The sequence below is a fragment of the Hypanus sabinus genome, chromosome 2 (assembly GCF_030144855.1).
Source record: "Hypanus sabinus isolate sHypSab1 chromosome 2, sHypSab1.hap1, whole genome shotgun sequence".
Classification (NCBI taxonomy): Eukaryota; Metazoa; Chordata; class Chondrichthyes; order Myliobatiformes; family Dasyatidae; genus Hypanus; species Hypanus sabinus.
This window is the reverse complement of record NC_082707.1, coordinates 28,899,764-28,917,459: the sequence shown is the minus strand read 5'-3', so window position 1 is coordinate 28,917,459 and position 17,696 is coordinate 28,899,764. Positions and strand designations below refer to the sequence as shown.

Here is a 17,696-nt window from a genome sequence, read left to right as displayed (position 1 = left end):
CGGCCGCCGCACGCATCCACTCCTCATTGGGCAGCCTCCGCATGCGTCGCAGCAGCGCCCCAACCACTTGGACGCTCGGTCCTGAGAGCTCGCAGCTGATTGGACCTTGGCCTTCTGTATGTGAACGAATAGTTACAGCGCGGCCTGAATGGATACAAAGGCAGCGCGCGGCGGCCCAGGGCATCGGGAGGGCAGAGGGCAGGTCGGAGGAACGCAACGGGGCAGGCTGACCAACAGGGCTGAGGTGAAAGTTGTGACAGAAGACTGGCCCCGAATGGTACAGAGCCCTGGGCAACGCGAGCAGATCGGATGTAATCAGAGCGGGGAAAAGAAAACATGAACGCAGAGTTGTGGTTGTGAGATTCGTGGCGGGGTGAGGGGGGGAGGTGTGCCAATACCGGTATGACTTTTCAAGCACATTAGGGAATAAACGAACAAAACATATACAAACCAAAATTGACAGCACATAATCCTTCGGCCCATCATGCTCATGCTAGTCGAAACGTAGCTACTGAAGTACTCCATCTTCATGACTTTGGTCCTGTTCCCTTCAGGTTTACGAACGAACAATACCTAAGCATGATGATTGTTAACCACGAGATTCAGCAGATGCTGGAGATCCAGAACTACACACACAAATGCTGGGAGGAACTCAACAGGTCAGGTAGCATCCATGGAAATGAATAAACAGTTGGCGTTTCAGGCTGAGAACCTTTCTCAGGACTGGAAAGGAAGAGGGAAGATGCCAGGAAAAAAAAAGTGGGGAGAGGGGAAGGAGAATTAGCTAGAGGATGATAGGTGAAGCCAGGTGAGTGGGAAAGGTAAAGGGCTGGGGAAGAATGAATCTGATCGGAGAGGAGAGTGGAGGAGCACGGGGGGGGGGGGGGGGGGGGGGAGTGATAGGCAGATGAGGAGAAGAGGCCAGGGTGGGGAATAGAGGAATGGGAAGGGAATTTTCTTATTGAAAGGAGCAATAGATGTTCATGCCATCAGATTGGAGGCTAACTAAATGGAATATGAGCTGTTGCTCGTGCACTCTGAGAATGGCCTCCTCGTGACAAAAGAGGAGGCCATGTCGGGATAGGAATGGCCACCAGGAAATTCTGCTTTTGGCATTAGGAATGGAGGTGCTTGACAAAGCAGTCCCCCAGTTTACATCAGGTCTCACCAATATGGAGGCCACATCTGGAGTACCAGATACAATCAAGGACCCCAACCGACTTGCAGGTTGCCTCATCTGGAAGGACTATTTGGGGCACTGAATGGAGGTGAATGGGCAGGTGGAGTATTTCTGTCTCTTGTCAGCGATATGTGCCAGGAGGGAGATTAGTGGGGAGGGACAAATGGACAAGGGAATCGTGGAGGGAGTGATCCCTGTGGAAAACAGAGATGGGGGAGAGGTAAACGTAGGAGAATCCTGCTAAAGTTGGTGGAAGGTGCGGAGTATGATGTGTTGAATGTGGAGGCTCATGGGGTGGTAAGTGAGGACAAGCAGAAGTCTATCCCTGTGAAGGCGGTGGGAAGATGGGGTGAGCACAGATGGAGGAGATGTGGGTGAGGACAGTGTCAATGATGGAGGAAGGGAAACCCCATACTTTGAAAAAGGATGACATCACTGATGAATGTTGGCCCGAAAGATTCTGCAGATGCTGAAATCTTGAACATCAGACACAAAATACTGAGGAACTGATTTTCATTCCTGATGAAGAGTCTCAGTGCAAAACACCAACTGTTCATGCATGTTGCCTACATTCCTCCAGCACTCTATGTGTCTTTCACGTTATGAATGTTACTGCTCTTTTATCCATTCACCTAATGAGTTTATCCTCTTGGAGAAGAAAGAAGTCTTTGCTCCCTCTAATTCTATCTACTATCTTAAATCTCAGAACAGTCTCTGCTGAGGGAAATGAGTTATTTCTGTTCAGGATTACTAGCCTCTTATAAGTTATTTAAAAAAAAGTAAGCAGCTCTAAACTTCCTGTGTTCTAAAGATAACAAACTACCTCATTAATATTTCCTCATCTTAACTTTTCCGGTGCTCAGAGTTCTGTAATCTCTCTAAGAATAATAAATGGTCTCTGTAACGTGATCCCAACTATACATTTTATCCTCCTTAGTTGTTCAGGTTCAAGGGTGACTTCTTCTGTGGGTTCAGAGTTAAATTAACTTTAATGGAGACACAAGACATTGCAGATGTTGCAGTCTGGAGCGACATGAAAAACCCTGAAGGAACTCAGCGAGTCGGGCAGCATCAATGGAGGGAAATGGGCCCATTTCATTGGTGCCACCGGATGCCTGAGTTCCACCAGTACTTTGTGAGTTGCTCTGAGTTCCAGTCAAGTTTAGTGTCATGTGTTGAGGTACAGGTTAAAACAAGAACAAACTTGCTTGCAGTGGCAGCACAGGTAACAGATAAATTAAGTGAAGGTGTATGATTGAAATCTGGCAAGGACACCATCTTTAATTGCCTTTGAGAAGGTAATGGTCATCCACCTTCCTGAACCCCTGCAGTCCTTATCATTCAGTGTGTATTTTGTAGATGGTACACGCAGCAGCCAGTGTGCACCCAGAAGGGTGGGGAATGGGCATTTAAGGCTGATTTATACTTGTATATTTATATTTAACTCCAGCAATGATTTCTTAGCTTTTGCATGGTCTTAATGACTTTTTCTTATCTGTGTACATTTATCTTGAGATATTCCCATTCCATTAACGCATCTTTGTAGGAAATATTTTGAATTCAAATGAAGGATCTTGTACTGATCTATAAAGATCTTCACTTGTCAATATACAACCACTCTAAAAAATTTGTAAATATTTTCCAGTATTTTATGAAAACATTACATTAATTGAACAGAAAAGTTTCTTGGATTCAACCGGTCCACCCAACATATGTATATTCAGTTCAGATCTTCCCCCATCTTTGCTTTATAAACCTGATCCTTGAAATAACCAACCTGGGTATTAACAAGGAGGCTAACAGAGGATAAATGCTTCCATCTGTTACTTTGGGTAATCATTACCTAGTCTGCTTTTCTCCTACTCTTGAAGGACATCTCTGGGTTTGCTGGGCAAAATGTTTCCTACCTGTATAGCAGATGCCAATGTTAAAGCAGTCTGACCAGAAGCACCACAGGCAGAATGGTGTCTGCTCCTATAACTTTCCATCAGCTATGCCTTCATCTTATATAGAGTGAATCAAATCAGTTGGAGATTGGATTCTGTGTTGGCTCAAGGAGAGACCCAAGATGCCTCATCTGCTCAGCAGTTCCGGCTGCACACGGTTACAAATGCTTAGCCTCATCTTTAGCATTTGTATCACAGTGCCTTGCCATCATTGAGGCTGGGTAAGTGCTTGGGCCTTCTCTTTCCGGGATCTGTTTACTTATCATCTCTGTTCACAGCTGGATGTGACTGGATGGCAGCGCTTTAGTCTCATCCATGTTGGGTTGCTCTTGCTCTTTATGCTGCTACTTCCCGGCTTGACGGTTCATTTCTATAGCTGCCCAAGAGGTTTTATCCTCACTGCTGCAGCTTGTAGTGATGTACATGCTGATGCAACACTAAAGACCAACACTACATTATGGATGGACCATTGCACGTGGCCAGTTCCATTTTTAATCTGAGGAGAAACACTACACTACAGAATGGAGAGTATCCCTTACTGGAAAGATAGGAGTCCAGACAGACAGATGAATTTCAATCTGCCACAGATATTTTGGCAAAGGCAGTCGTGCGGACGTGTCGCGATGAGGTCACACTCAGGTTGGAGGGACAACACCTTGTATTTCTCCAACCCGATGACATGAACATCAATTTCTTGAACTTCCAGTAATGCCCAGCCACCCCCCCATTCACCATCCCCTTTTCCCTCTCTCACCTCATCTCCGTGGCCTGCCCATCACCTCTCTCTCGCACTCATTCCCCTTTTCTCTCCTCCATGGCCGTCTGTCCTCTTAGATTCCCCTTTCTCCAGCCCTGTATCTTTCACCAATCAACTTCCCAGCTCTCTACTTCACCTTCCCCCCCCCCACCTTAAATATACTCTTCTTTCCCCAGTCCTGCTGAAGGGTCACGGCCAGAAACAGCAGAAGCGTCTCTTTTCCACAAATGCTGCCTGGCCTGCTGAGTTCTTCCAGCATTTTGTGTGTGTGTGTGTAGTTTGGATTTCCAGCACATACAGATTTTTCTCTTGTTTGCATGTGGACTTTATTCCTCAGGATGGTTCACTCAAGAGAAAAAAGACCCTTTCCAACCACTCATTGTGATAGACACTTCCCTTTCAAGGCCTCTTGCCAGGGCTGTTCAAGAAGAGAAATAGCACTTTATTAGATGAAGAAGACAGCAAGAAAGTAATGCGTGCACACTCAGCAGCCTCTTGGGGGCCAACCAAAGGCGTTCTCTTCTTTGTTTAATGTGTTTTTGAATGATCATAAGTCTATACTTAATTCCAATAACTATGGGTATAGCAGGTCTCCCACATCAGTGATCTGCTCATTGTTTGGAGTAGCCAGCCGGTGGTTTGGAGGAGAGTGCTGTGCTGCCAGGTGAGCCAGATTGGGTTCAGAGGAGCTGACCTGGCTGCAGACCGCGTTGCCACTGGAAGGCACTGGACTTTGTATGCAGCGAAACAGAGTGTCTTGGATTTCCTCTTGCAATTGCTCATTGGATGTGGATTGCTGCAGGCCGATTTCCCTTGGCAAGGCAGCAGCATAGTGTCTTGTGTAGTGCAGACTAGGCCTCAAGCTGTGGGCTTGCCTGCTGCAGCATGGCATCCGTGCTGTGTTGGTACTGCCCTCTGGTGTTCAATGAGTGGAATGACAGGCTGGATTACCGAGAACCATCAATTTGCAAGACTTGTCGCTCAGGGTCTCTGACTAAGAAATGTGCTTGCTTACGTGGCAATATTTTTCTTGCACCTTGAATGCACATGTTTTAGCACCTTGGCCTCAGGAATGCTGTCTTAGGCTACGTCTATACTGGACCGGATAAATCTGTAACCAAAGCTTTTTTCTATATTTTGACCCTCTGTCCACACTGAAATGGCGTTTTCCTCCCCCGAAGACGGAGCTTTTCTAAAACGTTCTCCAGAGTGTGTAAATCTGAAAACACCTACTGGCTGGTGTAGTGTGTATGGGGTATCACTCAGCTGTATCCATCCATGTATAGTTTGAATAACAATTGAACTTGATCTGAACAATATAAAAACAAATGTGTACTTTCATATTGTTAGTTGATAGAAATTGGTGTAGAATAACTGGCTTTCATTGGTTTATGTTGGAATACTAACAAACTTCCAATGGACACTAAAAACACTAAATCTAAATCTTTTGTTTACTCCTGCATTGAGTGTTCTTTATACCTATTGTAAAGCAGAACTGTGAATGGTAACAGTAGGTGGCATCATTGCCTCATGCTTCATGAGAACTCTGCATTCCTGGATATAATTAACATTAAATCAGAATGAGAAAACAAAACAGAAAATCACCGGTTTAATCAGAACCATTTAACCTTACAATAGTACAATGACTGAAAATTACATTTTACTTGATCACAAGGCATCTTTAAAATACTTCTTAAAGGTGTGGTGCAGGGAACTCCTAAAAATAAAACAAGTCCACATTTCTTTCCTGACAGAGGCCAAAGAGGAAAGCTTTGGCGTTTTTAAGTGTTCAAGTCATTGTACAAGATAAGTCCAGAATGAGGAGTCCACTGAACTTTGATTTAAGACGGAGTTACTCTACAAAGTCTCACCTAATGTGAGGATGAAACTAAACAATGGCATTCAACAGGAATTTGAGAAATCATAATCTTATCCTTCCCAGCAGCAGCACTATTTATTTTAATGTTGTTACATTTAATTACTATATAAATGAAGGATCAGCAAAAAAAAATAAATAAAATGCTCTGACTCTAATTAGAACTGAAAGTCTTCTTCTGTGGATCACTGGCCACCAACTGGGAAAAAAAAGTTAGTGTATCAGGAACAAGAGTAGATAATGAAGTCACTACTTCAATTAAGTTTCATAACCCCAAGAATTTAACAAGTATTGTCATAACTTTATCATTACCTGCTTCTTAAATTTCTAGAGTTCAACTATTTTGAAGATGATCTAACTAATTCAAAATTTGACACCTTAACAAATTATTTTTTCTTTAACATACAAGGTTATAAATTTAAAAAAACTCATCTCTATTCATTTCCAAATAGCTTTTTGGCAAGTCATAGTTCAGCTGCTTAAACAAATTATTTTCCATTTGACAAAAAAAAATCCCTACACAATTGATTATAGTGAAAAGCTTACGGCACGTTTTGGTAATTTGTAAACTTTCATTATATGAATTCTATCATTTGGATGGCATAAATAAAGAACTTAGTTATTCAAATACTTGATACTCTGAGAGCCATTTGCAAGTATTATTTGTTGTTCATCATAAAAAACACATCTATATAACCCCTCCATCAATCTTAAAAGTTCCAAAATGTTTGAAAGCACTAGTGAGGTGCAATCACCATTATAGTCACACGGTGGAATTAAAAATACAATGTTAGTAAAAATAAACTCAAAATATTCTTCCATTAACAAGGATTACAACAATCAAAGGACTCAACATGTGGAAAAGGCAAAACACCTGATGTTCACCAAATGGTCCCAAGTTTAAGGGTCAACAATGCCAGTCCCTTGTACACAGGTCACATTGACTTGGACTAGATTTCACCATTTTGAAAGGACCATTTATAGGTAATGGCAGATGGTACATGGGGAGAATTAGAAATAATGAAACATGAATTTCAGTTTTTTTGCCTTTTGTTGGAGGCACAATTGGTTTTACATTTGCAAGCATTCCCACAGCAATTTCTACAACAAAACTGAAGGTGGAATTACACAAGTCCATTTTCACTCTTTAGATTTAGCAGTGCAAGTCTTAAGTGTACTTGGAATCTTTACAAAAAACTTGTCAGTGCTATCTTCAAGTAAAATAAATCACTTCTGTTTTATTTTATTGTACCAATCCATGGATCGTCTTACAGCCATTTGCCAGTTTTCTAATGTGGTTTTATAATGATGTGGTACAGCTTGTGGTTTGAAGATCTTTTCCACAGAGCTAATCTTCTTTAATTCTTCTCTGCTATCCCAGTATCCTGTAACAGCATTAAACAATATTATTAAGATCTCTTATCTTGTAAAAAAAAATAAATTAAATCAGTGTTGTGTAAGCTTTTATATCAGATAGCAAGATTCACATGTTCCCTGATCTATCACATTTGATCAATTTTGCTAGAAAGTCATGAACTGGAAATATTAACTTTCCTACTCTACAATGTTGCCTGATCTGCTGAATATTTCCAGCATTTTCTTTATTTCAGAATTCCAGTATCAGCAGTCTTTTTGCATTTAAAAAAAATTCATCCTAATTACCAAGGGAGTTATAACAACTGTAGGCTCTTCAAATTGGCTGCTTGTAAAAGCAAATAACAGATTAAGGAGTCATTCATAGAAGACCCATTATTGATCATAATCAACTCAACTATGTAACAGTGGCTGGTGTGCTAATCTCATGCAAAAGTTTATACAAGGTACTGTATACACAAATGAATTGAATGTCGAGTTTTAACTGCATTATCAGAATTGCAATACAATTGAAACTCCCCTGCAAAAGTATTTGACAGTGGACCAGGTGGATAAAGTTTGATTTGCAAAAGTAATTGATATTTTATTTGAACACTTTTGAACAGGAAATCCTAAAAAAAAAGTTGTGATTATAGCCCGGTCCAACACAGGTAAAGCCTCAGGACTCTCACTACCAGATTCAAGAACTGTTATTACCCTTCAACCATCAGGCTCTTGAACCAGTAGGGATAACTTCACTTCCCCAATCATTGAAATGTTCCCACAATCTATAGATTCACTTTCAAGGACTCGTCTCATGTTCTCAATATTTATTGCTTACTATATTTTTTATTTTTACTATTTGTTGTAGTTTGCATTGTGGTCAAACGCCCAAGTTGGTGTGATCTTCCAATGATTCTATTATCGATTTAATGAGTATGCCCTCAAGGAAGTAAATCTCAAGGTTGTATATGATGACATACATGTACTTTGATAAATTTACTTTTAACTTTAATATAAAATGTTATCCAAATTCAAAATTGACATACCAATGGCAAGACCAGCTAAAAAAGCTACCCCGAGACAGGACATATCTACTTGGTTAGGTCTCTCAATGTCACAGGTGAGCAGATCTGTTGTAAGTTGCATGACAAACTGGTTGTTACATATACCACCATCGGCTCTGTATATAATAAAATAAATATCAGCAAAAGGAATGCAATACTAAGAGCTACCATCTCAGGAGAAACTGAACTAAAAGTTAAACAAATTTATTTGGCATTTTAAAAGTAAATGCTGGACATTTTGCTCATTGATATCAGTAGTTTTAGCGAGTTAATTGTAAAATTCAGAACTGATTGTGCAAAAAAACCCACTAAAAACAATGCTCTGAAATTCAAATAAATACCTGATACGTGTAATTGGAATGTGGATTTCTCTCAGCATTGTATCATATAGTTGCTTGTTCCTATGTACACAAAACAAACATGTCAAAAATGTCACTAATATGGAAAGGATTTAGAGAAAATGTTAAATTATTCTTTAAAGCACCAATAAAATTTAGAGTATTTTCAAATTTTGTTCACTTGCGAGTCTAGATATTACCTGCCTTTTAAGCAAGATTGGGAAGCATGGTACATATTTGCTGTGGAATTTTACCATTAAAAGCAACAGATTCAAATTTCCTGCATGTCAGAAGGTTGCAATGGCTTATGTGAAGCGGTTCTGCATATGCCAACAGCTGGAGTGCAGTTATATTTGTCTGGTATGTTTTAAGTTTATATTTCCACAAGTAAGACTGCCGGTCATCACTGTGACAAGAAAGTACATTAAATTTAATAAGGAGATTACACATTTCCCAACTTGTAGTAATCTTCCAATGGAGGAGGAAAAGATCCAGAAAACTAACAGACTTCTGGCCAAGTTCTATTGCAAAACTAGAGCAGATGATCTGTATGAAGAATCATTATTGGGAGTTACGTGGAAGGAAATAATGGAATTATGTTAACAAGAGCAGCTTCAGCAGTAATGATAGAACTCGGTCCCAAGTCTGCATTCCAGTAAAGGATGATCTGCGAGCAAACAAAAAACCACATGGGTACATGCTAATCATGTGCGTATACGATTAGAATTTATGGAAGTTTGAGACCTGGAACTGCAACATAACAATCATTGTTCAGAGAGCTGTGGCCAGATGAATGGCTCAAAATGGTCAGTCTCAATAATTCCTTATTGCTTTTTGTTCTGGAAATAAAATCCAGAATGGTTTAGAGGTACGTTGATCATGGACTAAATATCTGGCCAAAGACTAGGGTTGTAAATTTGCAGTTTAGCATTTGGAAATGAAGACAATCATAAAGTGGTTTCTCTGCAGAATCATAAAAGAATTCACAATACTGGAAGTGGACATTGTGCATGTAGCAGTTTAATAAAAAAGCTACCCAGCAGCAACAGGGAAAGGAAAGACTGTTCATCTAAGGGGTTCCGATCATTTTTATGCCACGGACCACTACCATTAACTGAGGGGTCCATGGACACCAGGTTGGGAACCCCTGGTTTAGGGAGATACTGATCAAAAGGGATTAGTGAACAAAGGCACCTTGGTCAGAAGGACGAATTGGTCCAAAGGGTCTACTTACATACAGTCTTCCAGCGTGAACCCAACTCTTTGATTTTTTTTTACTCTAAACACCATCACAAGGAGAGAATTCCTGATCCCTCCAACTTGTAGTAATAGTGATTTCCTTTACCTCTCCTTTAACCTTCTTCTAGTACATTTGACACTGGCAATACAGCCTGTTCTTGTGATATAACTTCAAATCCACAAAAACATCCAATACCAAAGGGAAAAAAAGGTTCACTCCAAAAGCCAATTACCTAAAATTGGGCTCTATCATTAAATTTTAACATTTAAAGAGCTTGCTAATACATAATATACAATAATGATTACAGTCCAGAAGTACTTTTACTTCCTCACAGAAGTGTTCAAATAAATAACATCTTCGGCTTGTTTCCACACACCTGAAAGCTATGGATTCCAATATTGCTCGAACCAGATGAATTTTAGTTGTTGAAGGTTTCAGTCCCATAAATGATGCACACGCATTAGGATCGTTTAAAGGAGCCTGGCCAAAATAAAACACAGCACAGTAAAAGATGTAGTTCAATACCAGTAATTCACATCTACCGACTGACAGAGAAAGCAGAGTGGTAGACAACACAGAAAGTTTGAATTTTTTTAAATTAATGTTGTCAGATGTATAAATTAAAAGGTAGATCAGCTCAAAGTATCACACTCCTATGTATATGCCATGTGAATAATATTATGAGATCATTTCACTGTGCACAACCCCCAAACTATTACACAGTCCTCAGCAACTAATTCATGGCTGATTCAACCAATTTGGAGCAGATTTGATGGGCTGAATGGCTTAATTCTGTTGTCTTAAGGCTACAGAAAACAGTGGATATGTGCTTTAGCAAACACTTAAACAGCAATTGAAATACTCTCCATGCCGCAGTTGAATTTGTTGTTAAAGCACCAAGACAGCCCCAGATCTGATCATTACTCTGTTGATCTTGCACAGTTGAGCAGGTGCAATGTTCAGTCTGGCAGAGTGGGCACTGCTCATATGCTACAAAGGTATGGGAAAGTACAGTTTGATCCCAAGTCTTGCCTAATATCCATTTCCTCTGTTACATACTTAAGCAGTACGTGACACTATATAGAGCATTTATAATGCCAGAAGCATCAAGTAGCAAACGGGTTCAGTTTCTGCTCATGTGAGCCAAATGGCTATTAGTACCATCAAGACTCACTTCCAAAGAAAGAACAATTGAGAAATAATTAAAAGTTGTTGCAAGCAAATTTGTGGACTCAAAAAAAATTATTTGAAGGCTTGTATTTGTTACTCCCATGTGGAAAAACCCAGTCTTTGCATCACTCGCTGTTAAGTGATTAAATGTAATCTGTATTCCACGTTAACTACCATCTGCTTTGTCAGCTGTGAGAATTGTTCTGATTCACTGGTAACCCTTCTCAAAACTTGCCCTGTCATGTCATACCACAGATCCCTGTAGTGGGTACCAATTTCAGTACCAGGTGGTGGTGGAGTCAGAGACAATCATTATGTTTAAGAAACATTCAGACAGGCATTTGAATAAGCAGGACATAAAAGGCAGACAAATAGGATGATTAATGTACATGAGCAAAAAAAAATGTTAGTGTTGGCATGGTCTGTACTGTCCAACTCTAAGGGAGATGAAATGAGGATAATACAAGTTTATGTCTTGAAAACTTGTGTGAATACTCAGTCAAGTTGCATTTATTTCAATGCTAAGGTTTAAGAGGCAAGGCAGATGAACTCAGGATTGGATTTCAGTGTTGGAAGGGAGTCTGGCGACTTGTGTGTACCAAAGGGTGCTGTTGGGACCCTTGTTATTCATATAAATGATTTGGATGTGGTTGCACAAGGCTTGATTAGCAGATTACACATTTAGGAAAGGCGGCTGATAGTGAAGAGGGTTATCGTAGATGTGAAGGGGATCTCGATCAGGAAAGCAAATGGGCTGAGGAGTGACAAATGGATTTCACTTCATTTTAGTGTGAGGTGATGCATTTTGTAGTCAAACCAGTGTGGGACTTCTCCTATCAATGGTTGGGCACCAGGGAGTGTAATGGAACAGGACTTAGGAATACAAGTGAAAAGTTTGTTGGAAGCAAAGTCACAAGTAGATAGTGTGGAGAAAAAAGCACTTAGCCTTCCGGCCTTCAGTCAGGAAACTGAGTATAGCAGCTGGGACATTACACTCAGTAGCCACTTTATTAGTTACCTCCTTTACTTAGTAAAGTAGCCACTGAGTGTATGTTCATGGTTTGCTGCTGTTGTAGCCCATCCATTTCAAGGTTCGATGATCTGTGTGTTCAGAGATGCTCTTGAACACATCACTGTTGTGACATGTGGTTATTCGAGTTACTGTCACCTTCCTGTCAGATTAAACCAGTCTGACCATTCCCCTTTGACCTTTTTCATTAACAAGGTGTTTTTACCCACAGAACCATTGCTGACTGGATGTCTTTTGCACCATAATCTGTAATATACAGGGACTGTTGTGCATGAAAATCCCAGGAGATCAGTGGTTCCTGAAATACTCAAACCGTCCTGTCTGGCATCAACATCCATGCCGCAGTCAAAGTCACTTAGCTCACATTTCTTCCCATCAGCTGAATCTTGACTACATCGATATGCTTTTATCCAATGAATTGCTGCCACATGATTGGCTGATTAGATATTTGCATTAACAAGGTGTACAGGTGTACCTAATAAAGTGGCATGTTGCGTGCATGTTGCAGCTCTACCAGACATTGTTGAGGCCACAGCTCTGGTCACCCTATTATTGGAAAGATTTGGTTGAACTGGAGAAGGTGCAGAATAGATATACGAACAAGGATGTTGCCAGTACTGGAGGGACTGAAGGGAGAAGTTGACTAGGCTGGGGCTTTAGCACTTGCATCATAAGAGAATGAGGGGTGACCTTAGAGAAATGTTTAAAATTATGAGAGACATAGATAAGGTGTATGGTAAAAATCTTTTCTCAGGGTAAGGGAGTTCAAAACTCGGGGTAATAGATTTAGAGTGAGGGGTTAGGATTTCAAAGGGACTTGAGGGGCAACTTTTTCCACACGGGGGGAGGGGGTGAGTGTATGGAACAAGCTGCTAGAAGTAGATGAAACCGGAATAATAGGATCATTTAAGAAGCAATTGGATTAGTAGATGAAGGTGTGGGGCTTAGAGGAATATGGGTCATACACAGGAAATTGAGACTAGCTGTGTGAACACTGTGGTCAGTATGGACTCATTGGGTCATAGGACCTGTATCTGCACTGTATTGCTCTGTCACTCTCAATTTTATTCTCCAACTTCATAAATACCATCTGGCTTTCAGTGTAATCTTATAATACATGTTGCCAGCTTCCAAAACCCCTCACTGAAAGTGAATAATAGTGTCTACTAATTATTCTTCATTTAGTGTTAGAGGCTAGGACTTACAGTCTTACAGGAATTATTGATGCATGGTGAATTGTGGTCACAATTCATGAGATCGAGACTGTGTTCACACACTTAAACTTTGTAGAGGAAAAGTATATTGTGCATTGTATAAGGGAGTCCAAAACTCGGGGTAATAGATTTAGAGTGAGGAGGAAGCATTTCAAAGGGGACTTGAGGGGCAACTTTTTCCACATGGGGGGGGGGTGAGTGTATGGAACAAGCTTTACGTTGTATTGTAAAGTACAGTTACACATCACTAAAAAGTATTTCTGTTAATACTCTGTATCAGCACACATTAAGGTAGAAATTACCTTGTATTGTACATTTCAAATTCAGAGTCCATTGCCTTCCAATTTGAAGGGATGAGAGTAAAAAAGAAACAAAATAAAACCTGTCATTTTTATTTAACAAGTTGCATCAATATCATTGTAACCAATGTTAACAAATATTCAAGTGCTCTGCAATTTCTTTGAGCAATGGATACGTGGTCGCAGAGTTTGGGAAACATCAACAAGACCACGGTTATTGCCCAACTTCAGTTACTCTGGACCACTGCAGCCTTTATCATTATCTGCTTCCGTAACAGAGCATTGGATAGGGAATTCCAGCTTTTCAAATTAAGGAAGAGGATAAAATGGTGATGCATGACTAATTTCAGCATGAAATTGATGCATGACTAATCATCTAATGTGTAGATGATTAATACTTTCATGTCACCTTGAATTGTCGGCAGTCTAGCTAAAGAGGTTGGTAAACTTCAACATTTAATTATTTTTCTGACCTCTTTTTTGATCTAACCGTTTGAATGCAAGTCTGTATCTTAACCAAAAAACTATTCTTTGTGCAAAACCCTACACATCAATAAAAATATTGGAATTGTAACAAATAACATGTAAATAATAAAAAAACTTCAATCATTGATCAGCATGTTAATTATATCATGTCAATCAAGCTGAAATTGTTCTCCCTTTGGGTTTTTTTTGAACCCCAAGTTATTATAAAAATGTATCCAACACTTGAAGAAAATCCTCCAAGAAAAGTATCTCCAAATACTTTGGTAGAAGGTAGACACTGTCCTAGACTCCATCAGTCTTCTGGCATGCCACTCAGGGACTTGTGCTAGTACTATTTTGTGACTGTAAGTACAATTGCAAGAACATCTGCTGTATGAGACTGTGTTCTTCCCATTGACCCCAGATAACGATACTTCGAGCTGAAAAGACCACGTTGAATGACAATTAAACTTGAACAAGCTGGACATTACAGACCTAGATAGACCAGACTAGAACATATACTGTACAGGAAAATGGAGGTGGGCGTGGAGATCAGCCAAATTATGAATGACGATGCAGCAGTGAAAGGAAGATGCTTTAATTGTAGGCTGATTCAATTGTAAAAAAAAACTGAGGAGCAATGAAAAACAAAGCTGATCAAACAGTAGCAGACTTGTCTAGCGTCTTTCCTATTAGCATGTAATTTATGTCATTAATTTTCTTTGAAAAACCTACCAATTTCCAAATTCAAATGTGGAACACTCTCACAATAAAACAAAGTCCAATGCAGGCATTGATTGCACAAAGTGAATTATGAACATTTTTGAAATAATGCATTATGCGGTGGACAACTTGTATGTTATGCAAATTTACCTGTAATCCACTGAATGCTGGAACAAAAAATACACCATCTGAATCTTGGACTTCTTGCGCCATCTTTTCGGTTTCAGTAACGTCAGAGAACAAACCTGGAATGACAAGAGGATGACGTTAGAGAAGTTGGGATGGAACATCAGCTTAAACACCATCTAGTCTACAGCCAAGGGAAAAGCAGCTTTCTTTCGTTAATCATAAAAAAATCACATGAAATTGAAGACACTATTTCCCAAACCTAAGTCAAAATTTAGTTGTCTTACTCAGGGAGCTAACGAAAGCAAGATCGTGGATTGTCCGGAGAACTTCACTGTTCACCATTGTAATAGATTTTTATTAGCTAATGTTATCACAGGAGAAGCAGCACAGGAAGGCAGACTATTAGCTATCTGTTTGTTTATTTATTGAGAAACAGCATGGAATAAGCCCTTCCAGGCCTTCAAGTCATGCTGCCCAGCAACCCCCAACTTAACCCCAGCCTAACCACAGAAAAATTTACAATGACCAATCAACTGACTAACCAGTTGGACAGTGGGAGGAAACCGGTGCACTTGGACGAAACCCATGTGATCACGGGGATAACGTACAAACTCCTTACAGCTTCAGGAATGGAACCCGGGTGGCTGGTACTGTAAAGCATTGTACTAACCACTACGGTACCTGCAGTATACCACTAGTTACAGGCCTCCAGTCAGAGAACCAACAATCTACTACCACTCCAGCTTCTCCTGTAAAGCCAATGTCTAATCCAATTTACTACCTCATCTCGAATGCCTCTTCGGCTCCATTTAAAAAAAATTGTAACTTACAGTAAATTTTTGTCTTGAAAATACTGCTACCTAAAAACAACAGATTTCACGACATATGCCAGTGTTAACAAACCAGTTTCTGAACAAGCATCATTACAAAGTTTTTTTGATACACAACAATGGTTTGGAAAGGAGCTCATTTTCAGATGGGAAGACTGAACACAAATATTTACATGGAAAAATTGTTTTCATAAAATAAACAAACCACATGTATGGATGTGGATGTTCAGTCAGTGGATTTCAGGAACCATGTCTAACAATATGATCTTTTAAGGATGTAGCAAGATGCACTGAATTTTGTGCATTACCAGAAACCATAAGGTTATGAAAGATACAGAAGAGATTCAAAAGAAAAAATGAGAGAAGTGTAGCTTTTGTGAAAAAGGAAAGATATTTGATGTATAGTATATAGAAGACAACACTCACAGAAACATGGAAAACCTACAGGACAATACAGGCCCTTCAGCCCACAAAGTTGTGCCGAACATGTCCCTACCTTAGACATTACTAAGGTTACACATAAGCCCTCTATTTTTCTAAGCTCCATGTACCTAACCAAAAGACCCTGTTGTATCTGCCTCCACCACAATTGAAGGCAGCCCATTCCACGCACTCAAGTCAGTAATTTCAAAACATCAATGCATATGCATTTTATTGCAGGAGGAATTACAAAAACCATTGGAAATGTACTACCTGGGACTTTTGGAGATGTTTATCTCCATTTGAAAAAAAAATTAACACTCCCTGTGAAAGTCCAGGCATATTCTCTTGGGAAAGGCATTTTGTGTACACTTTCAAAAAGTCAATTGTAAGATTCAATGCAGGAGAGGGAGGTGAGAATGGCGTACAGGCAGGACCGCAAATTGGATTGAGGAAGATTATATGGTGAGGTAGGTCAGTTTTTCCAGTGAGAAGTAATTGCAAGTACTTTTACAAATGATTGGACTGGAGATCAATGTGTAGCTTGAGAAGTTAGAATTCTGAAAGGGGCAAATAGGGAGATTTTTTTTTATGGTCACCAAGATAATGCCCAATATGAAAATACACAAATAAAGTGAATGATTTTTAAAAAAAACAATGTATGTTTAAAAAAAAATGTAATTCTGTACATTTAGGAGCAAAACAATAGGGTGGGAGAGAAACAAGGATAATGCATTTGGTACATGGTAGAAAATCATCAGTGGGGATGTGTTATAGGTGCAATGACGGCAAAGCTATGAGCAACTGATGTTACAGCTTTGAAAAACTGACAGCAACAACCGCTCATTCTGAATTCAAGTCAAATATCAATGATCCCCAGTCCTGTTGACACAATTGCAGAAGTACACAGAGTATCAAATATTAATAGTGTTTTTCTGATGAGGCAAAGTACTAACTACCTTTCCAAAAGAATGTGAATTCCAAACTGCTATTGGGAAAGAAGATGTTTCTCACTTATCTGAACTGACATACACCTTACAACCTTTACAGCAAATGCTGAATATCTGTCACTGACTTGATATGTGTAGGAACTAGTGAGGAAGAAAAAAATGTACAAGACTGATTTTACATTAAAAATAACTCATTGGAAGGAAAAATCTTCTGAATTAACAATTAGAAAAAAAAATGCCGCTGTGGATGAGGATCCTCGTCCTGCATTTAACTCTTGAAATAAATAAAATGGACAGAGAAATCCAGGAGATTGAGGCGTTTCCCTGCATGCACATGCCTCAACTTGACGTAAGAATATTCACAAACCAAATGATAGAAGCAGAAGCACAAAGAAAGATTCCTCACATTAAAATGTCAATATTTATTGATCCAATAGATACTTAAACAACAAATTTTATAGACTGAAAGACAACTGTACTGAGAGTATAACAAAGTTAAAGCAAACAGTCTTCCCTCCAAAAAAAATGCACACACAGCAACATAGCTCCTTACCTAGCTGTTGTGCCCATTGGATCACTTTACCCGTATCAGCAGCATTTCCTTCTGCAATATATGTTACTTCAGATCCAATTTTCCAGCCAACCAACGGATAAAGTCCTGTATTAATAAAGTAAAACATCAGGGCGCCTGTTTCAGTTTCTGCCCTTT

General features: G+C 39.7%; 1 protein-coding gene across 1 annotated transcript in view; it reads right to left on the bottom strand.

Annotated features, from left to right (window-relative positions):
- Positions 1 to 5,479: 5,479 nt before the first annotated feature.
- gk5 (glycerol kinase 5) overlaps positions 5,480 to 17,696 on the bottom strand; it is a 75,293-nt gene continuing 63,076 nt past the window's right edge. Inside the window, exons 11-16 of the mRNA XM_059993808.1 lie at positions 17,541 to 17,645; positions 14,809 to 14,903; positions 10,134 to 10,237; positions 8,521 to 8,580; positions 8,162 to 8,295; positions 5,480 to 7,144 (exon numbers count right to left, since the gene is read on the bottom strand). Of these exons, the coding sequence (XP_059849791.1) occupies positions 6,987 to 7,144; positions 8,162 to 8,295; positions 8,521 to 8,580; positions 10,134 to 10,237; positions 14,809 to 14,903; positions 17,541 to 17,645 (656 nt within the window). The 3' untranslated portion in view covers positions 5,480 to 6,986. The remainder of the gene's footprint in view (positions 7,145 to 8,161; positions 8,296 to 8,520; positions 8,581 to 10,133; positions 10,238 to 14,808; positions 14,904 to 17,540; positions 17,646 to 17,696) is intronic.